Source organism: Ursus americanus, chromosome 9, assembly GCF_024610735.1.
Source record: "Ursus americanus isolate L20-20 chromosome 9, mUrsAme1.1.p, whole genome shotgun sequence".
In the NCBI taxonomy this organism is placed as follows: domain Eukaryota; kingdom Metazoa; phylum Chordata; class Mammalia; order Carnivora; family Ursidae; genus Ursus; species Ursus americanus.
Genome location: NC_142135.1, coordinates 2867286 through 2884158, shown reverse-complemented (window position 1 = coordinate 2884158; position 16873 = coordinate 2867286). Strand labels below are relative to the sequence as shown.

The window sequence follows — 16873 nt, the reverse complement described above, 5'->3', positions numbered from 1 at the left end:
TGCATGCTCCCGCTTCTCCCTTGCCTGCAGCGTCTGCCTCTAGATGACCGTTACGTGGCTTTTCCACCTGCGCCTTTGGTGGCTGGTTATCTGCACTTCTGTGTCCAATCCCATCAGCACTCAAGGACAGGGCAGGCGTCTGCAGCACGAGCACTGGGGACTCACCGAAAAGCACAGGGTAAAGAAGGAGCCCTGTGGAGGACCTGTGGCCTTCTCGGGTGTTAAGGGTGAAGCCCAGAGAAGCAGAACCTCGCAGGCCCCGTGCACGGCGGGAGCCAGGCCCGGACCCGTTCCTACCCGGAGCTTCCTTCCTCAAACCCACCCTTGCACCTCTTGGAGGAAAAGGGACACTGCTCTCGCCCGAGCCTCACTTAGGTCTCCTTGACAGCCGCCAAGTGTTTACCTCCCCGAGTCCTGAACACACCCAGCAGCATTTGAACAAACAGGCAGCCGCCGAGGCTTAGGGCCAGCGAAGAGCTTGGCTGTCCCACAGCTCGCACAAGAGCCAGGCTCCAGCCCAGGCCCCTAGAGCCCAGGGCTTTGCTGCCTTCCTGGAGTGGCTCATGCCTCCAAGCCGCATCAGTGAGCCTTTCCTGGGCACTGGGGGTTCATGGGTATCTCCACTCTGCCCTGTGCTGAGGCCACCAACAACGAAAACACCACGGAGAGAGCCAGACAAGTATGAGCAAAATCTGTCCTGCTTTGCAAGTCAGTGACTGTAACTACTTGTCTCATTGGTAACTACCAATGAGATTGCGGATGCCAGGAGGCCTCCAGACCTAAGTGAGAACCAGCAGTGACCCACAGCCAATAAATAGGTGACTTAGTAAGTGAAACTCGGAACCCATGAGTCAGGCTGTGGGCAGCGAGGGCCTCACCAGGCTGGGAAGGTTGGAGGAATACTGCACTCCCAGGTCCAGGCCCACCCATCCCCCTTGTGATTCTGACATTGCTTTGTTCCTTTTCATCTTAGACTGATGACAGATGTTTGACATTATTATTAAACATTCATGGTTTTTAAAAAATGAATCATGGATTATTAGAACTAGAAAAGTTCCTTTCGTATCATTTCCCGCTTTTTTTTTTTTAAGATTTTATTTATTTATGTATTTGAGAGAGCTAGAGTGAGAGAGCACAAGCAGGGGGGGCAGTAGAGGGAGAAGCAGGCTCACCTATGAGCAGAGCTCTCAATGTGGGGCTCAATCCCAGGACCCCAGGATCATGACCTGAGCCCAAGGCACACACTTAACCCACTGAGCCACCGAGGTGCCCTACCCGCTCGGTTTTATAGATGCTTATGCTGGCCTGCAGAGAGGGATAGGGATGTGCCAAGGTTGGCGGGCAGGCAGAGTTGGGACTGGGACCAGCCACGAAAGCCAGCCTCCTGGGCCCAGTCTGTGGCTGGGGGAGGCCCACGGTCCCCCGGGATCAGGTCAGTCTGGAGCTGGCCAGGTACGGGCCCTGTCTCCTCTCAGACCCTCCTCATCTCTGTGCTCCCAGGCTCCATCCATTCCAGCGGTGCCCACCCCGTGGGGTTTCCTGCCGAACGTTGCTCAACCTCTCACTAGACAGGGCCAGCAAGGTTAACCGGGTTAACCAGGAATGGATCTTTCTACCCCTTCCCCGCCAGCCTTTTCTGCCGTCCACTCCCGACCAACTCCGCAGTCCAGGGCACAGGAGGGCTTCCAGGAGGCAGCGAGAGCCGGGGTCGCGCCCGGCCTAGGTCTCTCCTCGCCCTGTAGAGCCGGCACGGGGCTCGCCAGAGCAGGTGACTTTCAGGCCCTCGGCCCCGGGGGCTGGGCGCCCTCGCCTGCTACCTGGGGACTCCGCCCACTTTCCTCCGTTCCCCGGGAAGGGGGCTGCCGGTGGGGCGGGGCCAATGGGGGGTAATGCGCGCGCACAGACACGGCGCACGCGCCAGGACCCGCGAGCCGGAAAGGAAATGACGACCTGGCGCGGGGCCCCGAGGCCGCCCCTGCCAGACCCCGCCCCTGTAGGGGCGCCGCCGCGGGGAGGCCCCGCCCCGCCAGGCCCAGTTAGGGCTCCGCCGGCCCCGCCCCCACAGAGGCCCCGCCCCCACCGGACACAGCGTGCTGCAGCCGGCCACGCCCCCATGGAGGCCCCGCCCCCGGGGAGGTTCCGCTCCACCGACCGCTCATTGCTCCGACCCGGCGGCTGGCTGTGGGGCGCCCGGGTGCTGTGCAGGCGGCGCTGCGCGGGGCGCCGGGCTGGGGTCGGGGTCGGCGGCCCCAGGCGCCCGAGTGGGGTACGCCCAGCGGGCCGCAGCCGCCAAGCAGCCATGGCGGAGGCCGCAACGCAGCATCTGGCGCTGCCCTCAGGGCTGCTGGAGTTGTGCGCGCTGCTGGGGCCCTCCCGGGACAGCCTCCGCGGCCCCGAGCAGGTAGGGGCCGGTGGGGAAACGGAGGCGGGGCGCGGCCGGGCGGTGGCTACGGTCGGAGCGCGGGTCTGGCCCCGGCATCTCGGGCGTCTGCGGGGCGGGGGCAGTGCTCGGGGCTCCGGCCAGGCCCCCCCTCCACCGCAGCCCGCCCGGTGCGGGGACCGTGGCTGTCCTGGCCGCGGAGGAGTCTCGGGGGTCTGCGGACTGGGGAGCGCCCGCCGGAGAGGAGCGCGCCCGCCGGAGTGGAGCGCGGGCTCGGAGGACGCCCCTCCAGGTGCTCCGCCTTCGGCCACTCGGTCTTCGGGAAGCACACCTGGGCAGGGTGAAGGCGGCTGATGGGGGGAGGCGGGGGTGCGCCGGGGCGCCTGGGGTTACGTGGCGGAAGAAAGGATTTCATTCATTATCCCGGACTTACTGTCTCCTCGGTGGTGGGTGCTGTGCCAGGCACAGCATCGTGAGGTTTGGGGTTTTAGATGTAAGGGGCACTTTCAAATGTTCTGCATTTAGTCATTTTGCGATGAAACGTAGCTGTTTTTCTCGCTTGCAGAAAAGGCTGCCTACTCCCCCGCCCCGGGCCCTTTTCTCTTTCTCTGTGTGCTAGCAGCCGGAGTGACAAACCCTTTTCCCGGAAAGCAGTTTTGGACACTCATTCTCTGTGTTTCTTTACTGTGCCCCTGCTTTTTCTTGGTTGTGTAACCCAGGCTTTCTTTTGAATTGGTTTGTGGCCCTCTTTTTCTCTTGGTCCAGGATGTCCATATGACTCTATCTGTGGCATTTTTCTCTGGTTAGTGGTGATGCCCAGAGTACTCCGAGATTCCGGCTCTACCGCCCAGTTACCTGGGCAGGTCCTCATCTCATTCTGGACGACAGCAGTGAGAGGCACAGGAAGGCACCCGAGTATTTAGGAGTGCAGCGTAAAGGGTTGAGGTCATCAGGAGAAGCTAGATATTGCTAAAATTAACTGGATAAATGTCTCTTAATGTCTTGGTAGTCGCCTTAGCTTTTTTTTTTTTTAAGATTTTATTTATTTGAGTGAGGGAGAGAGAGATAGAGCAGGAGAGGGGTAGGGGCAGAAGGAGAAGGAGAAGCAGACTCCCCACTGAGCTGGGACCCACGACGACCCCGGGATCATGACCTGAGCAGAAGGCAGATGCTTAACTGACTGAGCCACCCAGGCGACCTGTCTCCCTTAATACAGAGCCAACTTCGATGGGTTCTGCATTTCCCTCCTCCTTTCTTACTCCCCAAATCCCGGTGATGTCTGCATCCCCTTTTGACTCTGTCTCCTCTGACCCTCATCGACTGAGTTATCTCCCTGCCTCTAATTTGCCAATGGCATTTCCTCCTTTTTCTTCTGATAGGAAATGACCTGGTTTCAGTTGCTTCTTGGGTGATTTCAACATGCGTGTTGGTTGCCCCAGGGTGAGACGTGTCTCGAGAGCAGGGTGAATAGCACGGTGGTGCTTTCCTGCCCCAAACAGGCCACGGCTTTCCCAGGCAAGTGGCAGTTTGCTACTCTGCATTTTAGCGATTACCCTTTTTATCCTACACGCTGATTCTGTTAGGGGCTCAGCAAGAGGTGGAGAGCAAATATTTGGAGTAGGAAAAAGGCAGCCTTTCGGGACGGATCCAACTTCCTGGACTGAGTCTCCTTTAAGGCCGATGTTGACGTTACAGTTAACTAAACATATGACTTCACTTGGCTACTTTGCTGTTATGGCAGTTCTATTTCTAACGTCTGAGGCTTTTTTTATAACTCTGAAAATCACCATTTCTCTGTCGTTGACGCATTCCTGCTCGGTGACAGATGAAAACAAGCCTGGAGGTATGAGAAACATTCCACTTCCTGGTAGGGTAGTAAGGAGTCCTAACTTTCCATTTCATTTCTTAGATGGGGTGGTGTTTTGTGAGGGTAGTGACAAAGACTTGGAGAATACGTCCACCCCATGGGAGGTTCTGGCTTGGTTACATCTCTCTCTACTCCGTGGTTGCCGTGGAGACGAGGCGTGGGGTGTGGAAGGATCCACCACTAACCCTCCGAGTGGGCCGAGAGCTCCGTGCCTCGAGTAGCTCACTGGCGTAATTCTTGGTGTGAAGGCAACATTGTAGCGGTTCTTGGTGGACAGCGCCCGGCTTTCGGTTTCTAGAGCAGCGCTGTCCACTAGAACTTTCTGAGTGATGACGCCAGTGTTCCTCATCTGTGCCATCCGTGTGTCGGCCACTAGCCACACATGGCTACCAGGTGCTTGAGGCATGGCTAGTGCCCCTGAGGAACTGGATTTTACACTTCATTGAATTTTAATTTCAATTTCAATAGCCACGTGGCTATTAACGGTGGTGGACAGCAAGTTCTAGAGCGCTAAACAAATCTGTTTTCTGTTTTATTTCACGAATGATGGCCCATCCTGTGTGAAGATCAGTGCCGCTCTATAATCTAACAGAAATAATCTGTGGGGGCGCCTGGGTGGCACAGCGGTTAAGCGTCTGCCTTCGGCTCAGGGCGTGATCCTGGCGTTCTGGGATCAAGCCCCGCATCAGGCTCCTCCGCTGGGAGCCTGCTTCTTCCTCTCCCACTCCCCTGCTGTGTTCCCTCTCTCGCTGGCTGTCTCTATCTCTGTCAAATAAATAAATAAAATCTTAAAAAAAAAAGAATAAGAAATAAATCTGTGATGCTATCAATTAGGGTGCGTGTGTCTCACTTTTTTAATTAGCTCTGGTTTTTTGGACTGAAATGGTTGTTCCCGGGGAGGGGTTAGTAAATCAGTGTGGGCGAGAGAAGAGCAGGAGTGACTGTCCCCAGGCTGTGAGAACAGACCTTGTCTTGCCCGTAGGGGAGGGGCCGTTGCAATGCTCTGGGATCCAGGACTGTGCGTTCAGGAACTTACTCTGATGACACAGTCGGACACGTGCACGTATGTATGACAGACACTGTTCACCGCTGCCTTTGCTCAGGTTGTGTGTGTGACGAAGAAGAGATCACGCCAGCTGTCCCTCGGTAGGGCTGTTACTGAGTCGTCCCCGTGTGGCACCATACAGCTGTGACAGGGAATCAGCCACCCCATATGCTGAAGTGGAGAAAAAAGCTAGTGGAACCAGTAAAAGGAGATGATTGTATGTAGGGGGTCAAATCATATTGATATATACGCACGTAAGAAACGGGAAGGCTGTAATCTACGCTGTGCATAGTATTACCCACCCTTTCGTGGAATTAGGGGGAAGGCCTTTCCTTTCTATTCTTATTTATTTTATTCTTCCTGTATTGTCGTTAGCTTTTAACATGAGACTGTATTGCTTATCCAACCAGAAAAGACGCAAGGACATACGTTCAGTGGAAAAACAGATGTGTGATGTATGGCCAAATGCCAAGTTGGCTGAATTTAGGCCATCTTACTTTAAGGGACTAGATAAATTGCAGGGGGTGAGAGGTAGTCTCCTGCCATTAGCATGATGACCGCATTCCGTACAGCATACGGACTGCTGCGCTCTAAGAGGTCGCGGAGCGTGAGGATGTGAATGGATGAGCAACCTCCGCTGAGAGCCGTCTGCTGGCTGAATGTGGGGACACAGGGAGACCACACAGTCCCCGGCCCAGCCCACCAACAGCTCTGAAGGTGATAGAGTACAACGTGGAGGGCATCAGTGCTCTAGGTGCTGAGCCAGGGCAGGGGGAGGTGGAAGGAGGTGCTCTAGGAGGTGAGGAGGGAGGAGGCAGAAGGAGGTGGGGGAGGTGGAAGGAGGTACTGTAGGAGGTGAGGAGGGAGGAGGTAAAGGGGAGGTGGAAGGAGGTCCTGTAGGAGGGAGGAGGTGAAGGGGAGGTGGAAGGAGGTGAGGAGCCAGGGGCTTGATGGTCTAGAAGAGGCGCCTTGTCCTGGCTGCAGGTGAGGAAAGTCTCCCTCCAGGGGGGGTGGAGGGGGGGTCCCTGGTGAAGAGGAGGAGCGGGGAGGGGGTGGGCACGTGTCAGGCGGAGTGGAGAGCAGGGAAAAAGCACAGCGTTGGACCATGGGCGCTTGTGTCTGGAGACCGAGAGGTTCAGCGGGGCACGGCTTTGGGGGCACCCTGGCTTTGGAAGCAGGCTGGCCTGCTGCTCAGGCGTACGATGCGGGTCGTCGTCCTGCCCTGTGACGTAGCACACGTGTGCCACATACATGGAATACGTGGTAATAACGGTAATGTATGGAAACAGATTCCGTTTTCATTCTGGTGGAGGGACGGAGATGGTGTGTGAGGCTGCTTTGGACCCATCGAAAGGTCTGCAGGGGTAAAAAGCTGGTGCCAGGTGGCAGGAGCCACTGCCCATTGGGGCAGGTGATGAGGTCACATATGTTCTGTTTTTTAAGATTTTTATTTATTTATTTGAAAGAGAGTGAACAGAGCAGGGAGAGGAGGGGGCAGAGGGAGAGGGAGAAGCAGGCTCCCCGCTGAGCAGGGAGCCTGACCTGGGGCTCCATCCCAGGACCGAGATCATGACCTGAGCCGAAGGCAGACGCTTCACTGACTGAGCCACCCAGGCGCCCCCCCTTTGTGGAGTGGACAGTGCGGGTGGGGCGCCCTGGGCCGGGTGGGAGGAGGCGATGCCATTCTCATGGCAGAACCCTTGAAGGATTAGTTTGTAGAGTCTGTAGCTGCTCTAAGTCCCGGGGTGGGTGGCTGCTTGGTCTGCAGGTGTGCAGCTGGGCTGGCACTGGGGCTGCTTTCAGAGACCTTTCTGCGGTTGGTGGCTCCGAAGACCCGAGGGTCACTGTCTTTATCACAGGCAAGCATATGGGCGGAAGCTTGGGTTTCAGGGAAATCAGCAGGAGCTTAATTTTTGAAGCTGTGAGTTTAAGGGACCCGCCAGGTATGTCTGGAGGCAGCTGGGTGCGGTCTGGGACTGGCAAGAGGTCTGAGCTGGCAGTGGGACTCTGGGCGCCGTCCCTAGGTGAGGACACCATGTGAGTGTGGAGACTGCCAGCCAGGCGGGGCACTTGAGGAGGGGCAAGGAGTCAGCCCTGGGGGGGTCACAGCCTGGAAGGAGGGGTCTGCCGGGGCCCTACCCAGGAGCGTCAGGGCAGAGGGGAAGAGCAGAGGGGGGTTTGCAGGCAAGGGGCCGGCTCCACAGTGTGACCACCTGTGCCCAGTGCTCACCGATGTGATGTTTGACGTGAGGAAGGAGCGGACGTGCATACTTTCATAGTTAAGTAGGTCCGAACTGCTGGATGGTGATAAGGAAAGTTTTAGAAAGGTTTTGTAGAACTCAAGACGTGGTTTCCTTTCATGCCTGATACACAAAGATGTAAACATTATCCAGTAATATGGATTTCCCATGTTTGGTCTTTGTTCCCACTGGTATTGAACTTTTTTCCAAATATAAAGAAATTATTGCCTGAATTTAAATTATACAGAATAAAAATACGCTTTTTGAGTTTAGAGAGTGTATTTACTGATGGGAGTTCCTTGTATGAATCCTCTCAAGGGTAAGAGTTCCCCTTTGGCTCCACGATTCTTATTGAAACGGTGATGCTGGCTGTCCCTTCCCTGCCGGTGACAATTCCATTTCTCCTGGTGACAACGATGTCCTTCCTGATGCCCTCTCTGAGTCCCTCAGAGATCTTTGATTCCACGCTGCCCACCCCACCCCGGCGTCCTCCCACCTTCCCACATGCTTGCCACCCAGCGAATCCTGCCCTTGACTTCTGTTTCTCCACTAGCTTGGAGCTGACCTGCCCGTTTCTCTGTCACGGCCTGTTGACCTCTTCTGGGAGCTCGGGGAGCAGCCCGGCAACTGCCTCTGCGGAGTGGCCCGTCTCAGGCATCGTAGCTAGACAGAACGGAGGTCGGAGGCAGAGCCCGTGCTCTTCATATTATCTGGGGGAAGACTGAAAAGACAAAAGGTTTTGTAAAAATCGGGTTACCAAGTTAAAGTTTGAAAGTGTTCAGGCTGAATGACCCTGTTGTGTAGACCTGGGGTGACCGTTTGGTTGCTGGAGGAAGGGTGTGTCTCTTCTCTCTGAGGCCGGCAGTCCTTCTTCTCACCCCTCGGTCCGTGTCCCCAGGTCAGTGGCAACAGGACCACTGGCATGGGGCATGACGCCAGCACCCCATCTGTACTGGGCTGGACAGTATGCGGCCCCCCTCAACCTGGGAGGGCACTGGGGCCTCTGGTGTGGGGGCTGGGGTTGAGCCTTTGACCTGCGACCTTGCCCCCTTGAGAGGGAAGCTCAGGGATGCGGCGTTCGCTGCTGCAGTCCAAGCAGAGCTGGATGTGAACTGAGGTCTGCCTGTCAGTCCTGGGCTGGCAACTGCTGGGCTGTGTGCCCAGGGGCAGCCGGAGAGCCAGACCCTGTGCTGTGGGTGACTTGCCTGAACGCATGGCCTGATGGGTCCCTAAAAGCAGCTTCTGTGCGGTCCTTCCTGTCCTGGGCCACTGGTGGGTGAGGCCACACACACACGTGGGTGCGGAACCGGCACTCTGGCGGGTCGAAGGGGAACAGAGCGACAGTGGGTGCTTGGACAGAAGGCGCACAGCGGAGCAAGGGTGAGCGCTGTTGGCTTACTCGTATTACTCCCTTTAGGTGTCCCTGAAGCAGGGGGTCAGCAGCCCCTCTTCTCTCGATCCGGAGGTCCTGTCGGTTTTTGTGCCTCCTTTCGTCAGTAAGGAGGACAGTCCGACGGCTGGTGCCCCCTCTGCGACTCTGAGCAAGACCAGAAGGCGCTCCTTCAGAAAGAAGAGGGACAAGCCCAAAACGGAGCCCTGGAAGGGCCTCCCTCCTGAAGACATTAGTGTCCCCAACGGTGTGGACCTGCTTGCCCTGCCTCAGCTCTGCTTCCCAGGTATCCCCCGCCCTGCTTTCCCACCTCCCCCATGGTGCTTTCTAGAAACCAAGTCAAGAAAGGGTGACAGACGGGGGGCTGGTTACCCCTGGCAGCCCCGAGGCCAAACTGCAGGTCTCAGTTCTCTTAATCGTGGGGGTTTGGGAGCTGAAGGACGCGCAGCCCAATAGTGCAGCCCCCGTGTTTTGGAGAGCGAATCCCAGACGAAGGGCTGTCGGGATCGCCAGCACGGTTGGTAGAGTGCTTTCCAAGGATTTTCACTTCTGATTGACAGGCCTGTCTTCCAGAGGTCCGGCCAGTGGGTCAGGATGAGTCCAGTTAGCCTGCAGCATCTCCCCCCAGAGTGCACTTCCGTCCGGGCTCCCTGGCCCCTGTTTTCTGGGGACCCCGGGGCCTGCAGCCCGGGCTCACATGCTTTCCCCACCTGGCCTGTTCCCGGCAGTGGGTGGCCCTCATGTTTTCCACTGGTCTTTGAGAAACGCTGAGTGGCTGGTGTAGAAGACTGAGACTAGGGACTTCCCGTCCGTCATTCCCTGTCTGGGAGGTTCCATCGGGAATGGCTGCTGTCTCCCGGTCTCAGGGATTACAACCCGGGGACAGCTGGGACAACCCCTGCACCTGCCATGCTCAGAAATGGTCGCCTCCCCCAGGCACACCCCAGAGGGTTTGTCTGCGGTTGTTCTTATGTTCCTTCGCTAAATTCTGCAGAGCACAGAGGGTGGCTGAGAAATGGGCACCCACGGAGGGACAGAGGGGGCCACGGCTGGCTGGCGGCCCGACCCCCCAAGTGCCACAGCTGGCAGGGCGAGGACAGGTTCTGTAGGCCGCAAAGTGGGCTCACGGACAGCCCAGCCTCGGAGGTGGATGCCACGGGGCCGTGCCGAGATTTCCTCTTCTTTCTCTACCCGCAGGGGGTGTGTACGTGGCCTCCGAACCGAAGGAGGACTGTGTCCACTTCCTGGTGCTGACCGATGTCTGCGGGAACAGAACGTATGCCGTGGTTGCCCAGTACTACCGACCCCTGCACGTACGTGACTGCCATGAATTCCCTCTGAAATCTGCTGGTGTTTATTTTTGCTGAAACACGCTTCACGCAATCACCACGATTGTAATCATTTTAGCGTGTGTGGGTCAGTGGCACTAAGTACACTCCCGCTGGCGGGCAGCCCCTGCCACGTCTGGTTGCAAAAGACATTCATCACCCCGGAAGTCCCTCCCCTGGCCCCCGGTCTGCCCACATGGGTTTGCCTGCTTCGGACACCTGGTGTCAGTGGACTCAGGCTGCATGTGGCCTCTGTGTCTGGCTTCGTCCACTCAGTGGATGGGGTCAGAGTTCATCCACGTTGGGGCAGCAGCGTCTCTGTCCTTACGGCCGAGTCCTACCGCCCAGTGTATGTGAGCCACAGCTTGTTTCCCACATGTCCGTGGAGGGACATTTGTGTTCTTGTATGCGGGGTGACGACTTTGGGCTTCCAGAGCATGACTCGGCCCTCCCCCGCCCGGAGGGCCACGAGTGCGAGCCAGCCGGCCTCTCGGGAGCTCGCAGGGCCCGCCGTGCGCCTGAAGAGGCGGGGTGACCCACGGCCTGTGTCCAGAGGGTTTCCAGAAGCGGCGGTGCTTTACCCCGGGGAAGTCCAGGAATCCCACACCGAGGGGGAGGTGGCTGCCCGGATGTTCCTCCCCACTCTGCCGTCAGAGGCTGGGCCAGCTGTGCTGGGAGAATTATCCCTAAGTGTCACCGGCATAAGGCTCAACTCGATGGGCTCTGTCCCTTCACGCCTATGGATGTGCCTCAGAAATCTGTGGCAGCCCAGCATTCTGCTGACGTCTGAGTGCGCGACCTCCGTGTCTGGACTACGCGTCCCCTAGACCCCTGGACTAGGGTGGGCAGCGGGCAGCGCGGGGAGGCCACCCCTCATGGCCGTGTGTGCGGGCTGCTGGGCCTGCAGCGTTGGCGGTCTGCCTGCTTGCCTGGGTTAGGTAGGGGTGGGAGACGAGACGGGGGCCGAGTTCCTGCCCCTCCCTGGCCAGCGCTTCCGGCAGAGACAGGATGGGAGGCTGGATTATTCAGGAAGGTGCTTGGGAGCCTGTCTGTGAAGTGATCGCTATGAGAAGTACATGTTATTTCTCTTATCCTTAAATACATTTTAAAAAGGTCACAGCCTCTGCTTTGCCTGTGACTCCCCCACTACACCTGGCTGCTGGGGTGTGCGTGGCCCCTCGCCCATCCTCTCAGTGCCTGCGTCGTTTCGGGGTGACTCCGGGCCCTACATGCTGGCCTCCCCACCTCCCCGCGTGCCCAGTGACCAGCCACGCCCTGTCCTGCGCTCCTGTCTTTCCGTGGACTGCACGCGCAGCCCCGCCCGGAGTGCAGACGGCACTGTGGTCCTCATATGCCAGCCGCCCGTGTGCTCAGCCCGGTGCCGACGACCCTCCTGCACAGTCATTCATTTAATCCACAGCGAACGGGGCTGGGAACTCTCAGCATCATCCCCGTTTTACCGCTGAGGGAGCAGGCAGTCGCACAGGGAGGTGAGGGGACTTGCCTGGGGGCCCAGCACACTGACTTGAGGGCCTTGGTTCAATGTTGGTGGGTAGACGAATGGCGTGCCCACTGCTTGCCGGGCTCTCCCCCTGTCTTGCAAGACCCTCGCGTTCACACCATCCCCAGGTGGAGCTGTTATCACGGTCCGCCATCCCTACTGAAAAACCCCAAACAACCTTCCACGGGGGCCAGACTGTGGCCCTCAGTGATGCGCCACTCGTAAGCTCTGCAGTGGTCTGTGCCTTCTGGAATCTCGGTGCCGGTGGTTTTCTCCAGCTGAGAACCCCCCCTCTCCCCCGCCAACACACACACACATATGGCCCAGTGCTGGAGCTTTTTTCCTGTGTAAGCAGAGCCCATGGCCCCTTCTGTGTCTTACTGTGTTCTCACTGTGTTCCCATCTGGGGTCGGGACGTGTCATCGTCTCTGCCACCTCAGCACGTCACAGACTGGGGGGGGGCATCTGCGAGGACTGGGACTCCCAGTGACACGGGGGGGGGCATCCACGCTGACTGGGACTTGCGGTGACACCGGAGGGAGCGCCGGCCGGGCGGCGGGGGAGCAGGATGCTGTCTGGGCCCCTGCCCTCTCGCTTCTGTCTGCAGAGGCCCACACTGCTGAGGATAGAATCTGGGACCAGCTGGATCGGAGGGTGACACGGGCCTGTTGCTGTCTCTCCAGGACGAGTCGTGTTTCTACAACGGCAAGGCGCACTGGGAGCCATCCTGGCCGACCGCAGGCGTGGCTGGCTGCTTCGTACCCTTCGCGGTGTGCGTGGTCTCCAAGCTCCCCTACTACAACGCCCTCAAGGACTGCCTGTCCTGGTGAGCCCGTGCGGTGCCCGCGTGTCTGCGAGACCACGCCTGGCGCTGGCGGTGGTGGGCGGGCTCTGGTTTGGTGACGGGAGCTCCTGTGAAGGCCCAGAGGCTTCCCGAGGTGGTAGCCTGTGGGGAAGGTCAGCCAGACAAGGGAAGATGAAACCAAACTGTGGGAAGTAAAATTAGTATGGAGGATTTTATGTTGTTTGGTTTTTTAAAAAAGACGTCCATCAGAAATAGCTCTCCTCCTGTTATCTGAGAAAATCAGGCTGCCGCTGCTGTCAGTCCTGTTAAGTTCATGACAGTTAACGAATTATCTTTTCTTGGGGTGGAATCTTGAAGTGCCTTAATGCTGATGATATTGAGTAGAAAGCCTGAGGACGTAGAGAAGTTTTGAAAACTCTAGAGAGAATCGCGTCGGGCGCACTTGCCGCCTGTCGTCGGGGGATGATTGTGGCGTGTGGACACGGTCCATCCCCCGGCCACACGCGCCCTGGCCGCCTGGTTTTCATTCTCACAAAGTTCTAGTCTTGGAATTCTCAGTGGTTTGGTTAACGACAGAGGCGGCCAACGGAGGTTTGCCTTAATGTCGTAATACCCACCCTCCACCCCTGGCAAGTCGCAGTCTTCTGGAAAGACCATCATTTTGGTTCTCACACTGTGGTCAGAGGGACGAGCAGGAATCCTTCCTGACCAAACTCACCACCTTCGGAGCTCAAGTTCCAGCGCCTTAATGTTTTAGTTTTCAAAATGTGGCTGGTCTTTGCCCATAGTTTGGGTCTAGCCCGCGTTTTATTGCCCCCGACACAGAACAGAGCGCTCGCCGGGTCTCCCTCCGGGACTGCGTGCGTTGAGCGCGTGCTCAGTAGGGCATGTCTGCCCGGGCGTGGGCAGTGATAGGATGATAAATTAGGACAGGGTCCCTTTTCGTTAATTAACTGTTAATCTTCAGCACCTGAGGGTAGGTGGCTTGTGCACCCATCTCGCTTCCTCTTCTGTGAATTGGGGGTGGTGATGCCACCCTTTCTCGAACGGAACGGGTTCGGGCCTGCGGGGAGGACAGCACCTGCTTCACGTTCTCGGCCTTTGTACGCGTGATCATTCACGTGTGACTGCCAACAAATACCATCCTGCTAGACGTTAATGCAAAGGAACATTTAACTCGAAAAACGTGTTTAGTTTCCCTGCTCCTCGAGTTTTCTGTCTACTGATGGTCGTTGCTAAATGACCCGAACTAGAAAACAGAAAAACAGATGACAGAAATGCAAAAGGCAGTTTATAAATACAGATTTATGGATTTTTAAAATCTGTTTTTCTGCTATAATGGTAGCGTGTATAGGCCTCTGTGTGGACAGAAATTGGGAGAGAATGCTTAGTTGTATTTGGGGAATTAGATTATGGAGAGTCTGTTTTTTTTTTTTTAACTCGATACTATTCTTTGACAATAATTAAAATATGGAAGAATATTGAATTTTCTCCATTTCCTGACACTAACCTCAGGAAGAGCTATTATTATTTTTAAAGATTTATTCATTTATTATTTTTAGAGAGAGAGAGAGAGCAGGGAGGAGGGACAGAGGGAGAGAGAGAAGCTCAAGCAGTCTCCATGCTGAGTGCAGAGCCTGACACGGGCTTGATCTCATGACCCTAAGATCGCGACCTGAGCTCAAATCAAGAGTCAGATGCTTAACTGACTGCGCCACCCAGGCGCCCTGACTGACCCCAGGCCGACTTATGATTTGTTGCTTAAAGTAACAGCGTAAGCGCTTGGCTTGCGGGACACGCATGGGCCCTGCTGTGGCGAGTGAGTCCGGGGACCGCCCCAGGGCACGGAGGCGGGGTTTCCAGGGCAGTTGGCTGAATTTTGCCTAATGTAGACACCATGTCACCACCACTGCCATTAAGACAGAGAACATTTTCACCACGCCCCAAAGTTCCCTTACACCTGTGGTCGCTTCCCAGCCGCCTGCCCCCAGGTACCTGCTGGTCCGCCATGCGTTTCAGTCACTTGCCGCTGTGCCTTGAACAACGCGGTTTGAACTGTGCGCGTCCACGTACACCGGATTTTTTTCAACAAATACAGTACAGTCCTGTATATGTATTTTCTCTTCCTCAGGATTTTCTTAAAAACATTTCCTCTTTTCTAGCTTACTTTATTCTAAGAATACAGGATAAAATGCATATTACATGCAGAATACCTGTTAATCGATCGTTCGTGTCATCGGTAAGGCTTCAGGTCAGCAGCGGGCTATCAGCAATTAAGTTTTTTGGGGGGTTGAGAAGTTCTATGCAGGTTTTCAACTGCGTGGGGGAGAGCACCTTTAACCCCTCACATTGTTCAAGGGCCAACCGTACTTCAAAAGTCAGAATGCATTTGGGAAACAAACGTGGCCAAGCACTTTCCTTTGAGATGTTTACTCGCTGCTGAAGTATGACCCAGACAGAAAATTGCATGAATTTCAGCTGAGTAACCAGCACCCACAGCAAGAAACAGAACATGACCAGCCCCCATCCCCCCACGCCCCACCTCTCCTGTGCCCCCCTGCAGGCAGGTCCTGACCCTGGGCAGCCTCGCCTTGCTGTCTGAGGCCTAGGGTTGTCGTCAGTGTCCTCCTGCCGCCTCCCCCGCCCCCAGCCTGGAAGGCCCTGGGGCTGCCAGCACTGGCAACACGTCAGCGCTGATTAGAAATGCTAAGATGTCCTCCAGTCCCCTCCATGTTGCTGCAAATGTTGTGTAATCATTCTTTCTGATGGCTGAGTAATATTCCATTGTGATGGGTAGTAAGGAGGGCACTTATTGCATGGTGCACTGGGTGTTACACGCAAGTAATGAATCATGGAACTTTACATCAAAAACTAAGGATATACTGTATGGTGACTAACATAATAAAAAATTATTGTAAAAAAAAGAAATGCTAAGATGACAATTGGATACTCATACTTATTTTGTGATTTGATTTTTTTTAATTTTAGTTTATTGACTCATCTGAAGTTCTGTAAAGATTTTGAAGTTGACAATCACATAAAAGATTTTGCTGCAAAACTGTCTTTGATACCTAGCCCGCCGCCTGGACCGCTTCATTTGGTAATTAAATCTGGAATTTTGTCTTTTCTTTATGAATAGTGAAAGTCATATGACGATGATGGTTTTAATGTTTTAAACTGTTTCTTACGTTCCAGGGTGTTTAAATTATGCTTCTCAGGTTCCTTACAGAATCATCTAATTACGCTGTTTCTAGAGATGCGTTTGCCAGGCGGCCCGTGATACGTGGTGTGGAGCTGGTGATGGGCCCCCTTAGTGCTTAACACACCGGTTCATTTGGTTTATTTGTCTGGAATATTGGGTATTGTATTAAACTGATTCATGTTTTCTCCTGTCCGGGGTGATTAACGAAAAGTACCTGGCTTCCTATTTTTTGATTTTTCCCAGTGCCACTGTGTTGTTGAATGAGTGGCCAAGTGTTTCCGTGGGTCTGGGTTCCCTGGCACGCTCGTCCTGAGATGTTGTTGGCTCTTTCACCAGTCGAGGGTTTCGGGCTAAGGACAGTTGCAGAAAGGCAGCCCACGTTCCCCCTTTGCCGAGTAATGGGCCAAGACGGCTGAGCTGTGATGACACCTGTCTGGCTCGGCATCTTCCAGACTGACGCAACCACCGGGCGCTTCCTCGTTCTCAAACAGGCACCTGCCAGATTAGTGTCTGGAAGAAGGTCATAGATGTCGGCTCTGCTTCACTCAGTCCTTTCTGGAAGATTAGACATAGAGATCTCGGTTCTCTATGTATTTATTATTCACAGTTGAAAAATTAATTTTATTTCGCAGGAGACATGTGATCATGAACTTAAAATGTATATTTTTAATATCACACTACAGTGTGTGGGATGGGGGAGGGAACCCTGCCAGATGCATTCCAGGCCCAGAGACAGAGCAAGTTGCCCCAGTACCTTGGTTCCGCTCCCAGAAACCTTTGTAGGGACGTTTATTGGGTTCTTGTTTTGTGCAAGGCTCTCATCTTTATCATGTGAATAATTGGTATTTTTTTATGGTTCAGTGAAGTCATCAAAGTTTCTGTTCTTGCTCTAATCACTCAACAAGTGTTCCCTGAGGACCGGCTAAGCAGTGAACAAAGCCGAGTTCAGGGCAGTTTGAGGGTTAACCGTATGTACTATGTTCCGCCTTTGAGCATGAGTAATGCACAAACCGCACCCATACCCATCTTCTGTACCTCGGAGTCTTGGATGAGCTCATATTTGGTTCTCCGACTTTTACCACCCCTGCGAGAAAGTTTCCTGGGGGTCGTTCTTG

At 55.4% G+C, this 16873-nt stretch overlaps 1 protein-coding gene across 2 annotated transcripts in view; it reads left to right on the top strand.

Annotated features, from left to right (window-relative positions):
• Positions 1 to 2165: 2165 nt before the first annotated feature.
• DENND3 (DENN domain containing 3) overlaps positions 2166 to 16873 on the top strand; it is a 52339-nt gene continuing 37631 nt past the window's right edge. For both annotated transcript variants that reach the window (XM_087864565.1, XM_045778069.2), the window contains exons 1-5: positions 2166 to 2401; positions 8950 to 9208; positions 10120 to 10235; positions 12435 to 12577; positions 15545 to 15656. In XM_087864565.1, coding sequence (XP_087720691.1) covers positions 2300 to 2401; positions 8950 to 9208; positions 10120 to 10235; positions 12435 to 12577; positions 15545 to 15656 — 732 coding nt within the window. In that variant the 5' untranslated portion in view covers positions 2166 to 2299. The remainder of the gene's footprint in view (positions 2402 to 8949; positions 9209 to 10119; positions 10236 to 12434; positions 12578 to 15544; positions 15657 to 16873) is intronic.